Source organism: Macrotis lagotis, chromosome 2 (genome assembly GCF_037893015.1).
Source record: "Macrotis lagotis isolate mMagLag1 chromosome 2, bilby.v1.9.chrom.fasta, whole genome shotgun sequence".
Lineage (NCBI taxonomy): Eukaryota > Metazoa > Chordata > Mammalia > Peramelemorphia > Peramelidae > Macrotis > Macrotis lagotis.
In genome coordinates this window covers 18,668,793-18,675,673 of record NC_133659.1, presented here as the reverse complement: position 1 = coordinate 18,675,673, position 6,881 = coordinate 18,668,793, and the positions used below count along the sequence as shown (strand labels likewise).

Genomic DNA, 6,881 nt, shown 5'->3' with positions numbered 1-6,881 from the left:
AAAGATAGTATGACAGAAAGTAAACAGACCAACTTATCACACCAACACCAAGAGTTGAAATACGTACTTGATTTAGCTTAAAAGGGTGATATCATAAGCCAATTAGGTCCACAAAAAATAGTTTCTCTTTCAGATAAATACAAAGGGGAGGAATTTATTATGAAATAAGAGATTAAAAAAGCATTTTAAAATGCAAAATGTATAATTTTGTTTACACTAAATTGGTTTTGCATAAACATTATCAATTCAACCAAGATTAGAAGAAACACAGAAACTGAGAAAGAACTATTTTGATAAAGGATTCATTTCTAAAACAATTAGAGAAATGAGTCAAATTTATAAGAATTCAGGGCTGGCTAGGTAGTACAGTGGATAGAGCACTGGCTTTGGAGTCAGGAGTACCTGGGTTCAAATCCGACCTCAGACACTTAATAATTACCTAGCCGTGTGGCCTTGGGCAAGCCACTTAACCCCATTGCCTTGAAAAAAATCTAAAAAAATTTATTAGAATTCAAGTTATTCAAAAGTGATAAATGGTCAAAGAATATGAATAGGCAGTTTCAGATGATGACATTATGAATAATTTCATATGAAAACTGCTCTAAATCATTATTGATTAGAAATATGCAAATTAAAGCAACTTTGAGATACTTCCTCCCACCTATCAGATTGACAAATATGACAGAAAAGGGAAATGATCAAAGTTGGAGGGGATCTGGGAAAAGTAGCACACTAATATACTGTTTAGTTTTGGTTTTATCAAATTTTTAATAATTTATTCAATCTTTGCATGTGAAGATTATTTTCAACAGTGATGTTTTATAAGATTTTGACTCCCACATTTTTCTATCTCCTTCCTTCCATCTCTTCTCCCATGACAGAAAATAATCTGATATAGTTTATACATGTATTATCATGTTAAACACAGTTTCATATTTGTCATGTTGTGAATGAAGAATTAGGAAAAAGGGAAAAAAAAGGAAAAACATGAGAAAGAAGAAAAACATAAAATCAATTTTAAAAACTGATAACAGTGTGCTTTGGTTTGCATTCAGACTCCATAGTTTTTGCTCTGGACGTGGATAGTTTTTTCCATTAAAAATCTTTTACAATTGTCTTTGGTCACTGTATTGCTAAGAAGAATCAAGTCTATTATAGTCCATCATCACACAGTGTTACTGTTAATCTGCACAATGTTCTCCTGGTTCTGTTCACTTCACTCAACACTAATGCACTGTTGCTGGAATTATGAATAAAGCTAACCATTCTTGAGAGCAATTTGGAACGATGCCCAAAGGGCTATAAAACTTCTGTAGACTCTTTGATTCAGCAATACCTCTACTAGTTCTGTCTCCCAAAGAGATCATAAGAAAGGGGGGAAAAATTACATGTACAAAAATATTTATAGCAGCTCTTTGTGTAGATACAATGAATTGGCAATTGAGGGGATGCCCATCAATAGAGAGGTGGTTCAACAAACTGTGGTACATGAATGTGATGGCGTATTATTGTTCTGTAAGAAATCAGGAGCAACTACATGGATGCAGCTCCTTTCAGCAGTTCAGAGATCTTTGACAACCCAGGGAGACCTATTATGAAAAACACCTTCCACTTTCAGAGGGGGAAAAAATACAAAAAAACAAAAACAAAAAGAAAAACCACAGAATCTAAATGGATACTATGTCTATGTTTTAACACTTCTTTTATGTTTTTCTTTCCTCTACCATGATTTTCAATTTTACCATTGTGGGGAGGCAGATGGGAAGGGAGGGTGATAGAAAAATGTTTAACTCTCTCTCTCTCTCTCTCTCTCTGTATATATATATATATATATATATATATATACACACACATATATATGTATATATATAATCTTATATTATATTTTATATATATATATATATAATCTTAGCTCTTCTCAGGAATACAATACAAGTGATCAGAAACAATTCTAAATGACATATGATGGAAAATATCATCCATATTCAAAGAAAGAAATATGAAACCTCAATGCAGACTAAAGTATATACTATTTATACTTTTGAAAATTTCTTGTATGTTTTGTTCCTTTCTCATAGTTTTCCCCCCATTTTTTCTGATTCTTCTTTCACAATATGACTGATATTGAAATGCTTTCCATGATTGTACATGTATAATTTTATCAGATTATGGGGAAGGGAGAGGAGAAAATTGTAGAACTCAAAAATCTCACAAAAATTGATGTTTGAAAAGTATCATTATAAATAATTGGATATATAAAATAAAAATTTTTTTAAAGAAATATTTTTTTCATTTTAGTATAAAATATAGCTTATAAATGCATAAAAAGAATAAAATAATATTCGAAATAACACAAGGTAGCAAAAACTACCAATTATATGGGAATAAATATCTATATCTACATTTATTTTATTTTATTTTTTTAGGTTTTTGCAAGGCAAATGGGGTTAAGTGGCTTGCTCAAGGCCACACAGCTAGGTAATTATTAAGTGTCTGAGACCGGATTTGAACCCAGGTACTCCTGACTCCAAGGCCGGTGCTTTATCCACTACATCACCTGTCCACTGTGCCACCTAGCTGTCTCTATTATTATTTTTTTAATTTTAATTTTTTTCTCTTTCCTTTATCTTATTGCTCATGAGTGTATTATGTTTACTCTTAAACAAGAATATTTTAGTAATGTACACAAAACCATTTATACCAAAATAAAAATAAATTAATAAGAAAAAGAATCTGATCCCTTCTGTAGTTGCCATAACTTCTGGGTAATTTATAACAAGTTTATTATGACTGGCAAGTAATTAATAGATTGGGCTTAGTCACTTTCTCTTACAAACAAAAGATGGACTTTGTGAGTTCACTGAAAGATAAAATAGCTTTGGAAAGTGGGTGTTCCCAATAAGGAGAAATCAACTCTGATAGGTTAATGATTAATTCAAGAATGAATATTATAGTGAGAGGTAGACTTATCATGAGGGACTGTGTGATTTGCCTTTGATTATGTCATTCTCAGACAAAGAGACTAAATTCTATTTAAACTACCATTACCCTCTAGCAATCTAGACAAAATGAATTATTCTCTATCTAATATTATCTGAGTAGAACAATGGTGGAGTTATGGTAAAAATTCCACCTTGATATTTATTCCACCTAGATATCCCTTGAAATTTAAAATCTTATAAATCAGTAAAGAACTTTTTAATAAATGTACTCTATCAGTTAAGGGTAGCTAAGTGGAACTGTAGGGCATACAGACTTCCAGATCTGGAGTCAGGAAGACTCATCTTCCTGAGTTTCAATCTGCCCTTAGACATGTACTAGCTTTGTGACCCTGGATAAGTCACTTAATCCCATTTACCTCAGTTTTGTCATTTCAGTGTTGACTAATTCCAACTCTTTCTGAAGAAAGAGTACCAAGGGAGAAGTTATCAATCTATTTCAACTTATAGTAAAATTTAATTCCTTTCTTAAATGTAAATAAAAATTAGAAATAGGTAGAAGTTCCAATAACTTCTTTCTATATCCCAAATCATCATCTTGAAAGTCACCAGAAGTTGACTTCACTTTGTTGACTACTGTCTAGGGAATGACCATGGACTATTTTCCAATTCTCATTTTGTTGCTTCATCCTTATGAGCTCTCACAATTCCTGAGATATGGCTGATTTTTAATCCATGCTTAAAAAATTGAATACAATCCACTGAAGTGAATTGCAGTGAACTGAATTGAAAAGACATTCAGAGAAATATAATGTCATTGCAAATGAGGATTATTGGTTGTTCCTCTAACATCTGGCAAACAATGTTATCAACAACTGTTTGACAAGGAAATTTTAAAAAATTTTCAGCCATTGATTTAATAAACCCATTCTCCTTTCTCTCTCTGTAAAGTGGGTCTGCCCCTACATATCTCAGAGACTTGCTGTGGTCATAATTAAAATCTGAAATAAAAGAAACAGAGACAAAAAGGATTCCAAGTATGATTAGTTTATTAGCTGTGGCTAGCAATTGGTTAATTGCTAGTGAAAACTCACAGAGCATTTTACAGGTGTGATGCTGGACCATTAGACAGAGAAAAATAAACAATAAAGGAGGAAAGTTCATCACACTGATTCAAATGGGGGTTTACATTTTCTGAGTATCTGAGTAATTACAATGGTATCCATTATTGGAAAATAATGGAAAAGTGGAAATTCATTTTGTGTAAGCATCTATGGAAAGGACAGGAAATCTTGACAGGAATATGGAACTTTACCAGATTAGCAAAGCTCGGGTTGTGGGCAATCCTAAATCCATATAACTTTAATTAATAATGGAGTTATTGCCATCATCTATAACAAGTCTTTTCATAGGAATGAGGAACCAAACTCATCAGCTGATTGAATAATATTTCAAACTGTGAAAATCAAAGAAAATAATCAACATGAAAGTGAGTGAATTATTGCAACAATCAGTAAGTATATTTGGGTTCCTTCTTAATAACAGGTAGTACGTTCTGAATGCTATAGATCCAAAGATTTGGGAAACAATCTCTGCCCACAAGGAGTTTCCTATCATAGACATATGGATCCCTCCTATATAACTCATGTAACCTCTCTCTAACCTGCTGTAAAATGTTATGAGTTAGAAATGAGAAGTTATGAATTAGAAGAGCTGGAAAGGAACCAATAATAAAATAATCAAAAATCCATCCGGCCCTACTGTTTGAGGTAGGGGAAGAAAAGCAATGATTCACTGTTCATAACATTAGAGGGTTTTAGATTTAGAGCTGGAGGGGTCTTTAGAAATCTTTCTCATTTTAGATAACAAAACTGAGGCAAAGGTGCAATAACTTGCCCAAATTCATCCAATGAGTAGGTGGCCAGGATGGGATTTGAACCTTGGTCCTTGAATTCCTTTGAACCCAGGTCCTTGAATTCCAAATTAATAAGAATTCTTTGTGCTTTCCTTTTGATGGGGTAAATGCCTCTCCTCTTTTTGAGCAGGAAGGTTAAAATTGGGCTAGAGATACCTTCCCCTTTTGTCTCTTCTCCTCTTCCCTCCTTGACTTTCCTCCCTTTCCCCATCCAAGTTCCAAAGGGCAAGGTCAATAATTGTAGAAGATGAGGATGTTTCCAGGTCTTTCCCCATCCCTCCTGGAAGACTGCTTGGTCTGACTCGGCCTACATCACTCGTGGAATAGCACAGATTTGGTAGGGAAGAGGAGAATGGATTAAACCAACTCGGTAGTCCAGATTTAACTGGGTGTTTGGGGGGGCCTGGAAGGTGAACTTCTGGAGCAGGCAAGTGAAGAAGAGGAAGAGTTCGGTTCTGGCCAACTGTTCTCCTAGGCAGGCCCTCTTACCTGAAATGCAAGGAGATCAGAAACAGTGAATCCACTTATGCTAACTCCAGGCAGTAGACTGGGGTAGGGGGTATACAGGGGATCTCACTGAATTCTAGCATTGTGATAGGCTTAAAGTTTAGTCAGTGACATGTCCACAGATACTATGCTGCACCCAAGTCTTATTTGCTTCATGTCAGTCACCATATCTACCATACCAGGCTGCTGCCAACTTCAGAGACAGTTCAGGGGAAATACTGCATCTGTAGGCCGAGGACCAGGGGCCATATTATAATTTTTATAATTTATGATATATAACTCACAAGTTTGGTTAAGAAAATGCTTTCTAAACTTGATATAATGATAAAAAGGCATAATATTGTTTTATTGTAAACAGGATCAAAGATGCTTCTCTTATAACTTTAGGTTCTGACGCACCTTCTTACTGATAGGATTATAGCTTCCTAGAAATTAGCTAGCCAACAAGCATTTTGTAAACACCTACTATGTGCTCCAGACACTGTGCTAAATGCTGGGGATAGTAAGAAAGTCCAAAAAATGATCCATGCTCTCACGGAACTTACATTCTATTGAGGGAAGCAATCTGCACATACATATGTTTATACAAAATATATGCAGTTTTACATAGGAGGTAATGTCAGAAAGAAGACACTAGGAGGGCAAAGACTGTTGGCTGAGATTAGTTAGCACCTCCTCCTCCCTCTTGCCCATTAGAACCCTCCAACTTCTTTCAAGGCTCCATTTGTAAGGACTTTCTCTTTACTTAAATTCTTGCTATTTATTTAGGAATAGAACATCTCAGATTTGAGGAAAGAAGGAAGGTACATCCCAGGCCAACTTTCTCCAATTCCCTCACTTATTACAGATGGCAACTCAGTCACTCAACTTACTAAGAAGAGGCACAATTCAAACTTAGATCCTCTGACTTTGAATTCTCGGGATTCTGGGATCATGGCTTCAGAGCTGGAAGGAGCCATATTGTCACATCCAGTCCAATCCTGTCATTTTTATAAATGGGGAAATTATGACCCAGGAAGTTTAAGCCACATTGCCCAAGAATACCCAGGGAATAAGATGATTTCATGTGGGAGTTTCCTGGGTTCCTTGCAAAAGAGTCTGTAAAACCAACAGGCAAAACTGACCCTGAGGATGAAACTTTGCTCATCTTGAGTACAGCAATCACTCCTTAGATAGCTCAGGATAGGACCATCTGCCATGCCTCTTGCAGACTAGCTTAATGGGTTTTGTTTCAATTGTAACAGGTGCTCTTTTGGTGAATGCAATACAAATCTACTTTAGAGATTTCCTGAGAATATCAATAAGGCAGAGAGGATGAAGTACAAGGACCTGGGGCCGATTCCCTCTTAGATATTTTGAAACTGTACCAGGGGGAAGATCACTTAAACTTTCTGAGATTGAGTTTCTTCATCTGTAAAATTGGCACCTCAAGTCCTTAGCTCATGTAATGGCTGCAAAACTGCAAAGGAACATTTTCTGTCCCATCAACTTTTAAAAGAAACCTCTCTAAACTTGTGATA

At 35.2% G+C, this 6,881-nt stretch overlaps 1 protein-coding gene across 1 annotated transcript in view; it reads right to left on the bottom strand.

Moving 5' to 3' along the window:
- Positions 1–3,878: 3,878 nt before the first annotated feature.
- LOC141512398 (cytochrome P450 2J2-like) overlaps positions 3,879–6,881 on the bottom strand; it is a 38,007-nt gene continuing 35,004 nt past the window's right edge. The window contains exon 9 of the mRNA XM_074221301.1: positions 3,879–5,343. Coding sequence (XP_074077402.1) covers positions 5,162–5,343 — 182 coding nt within the window. The 3' untranslated portion in view covers positions 3,879–5,161. The remainder of the gene's footprint in view (positions 5,344–6,881) is intronic.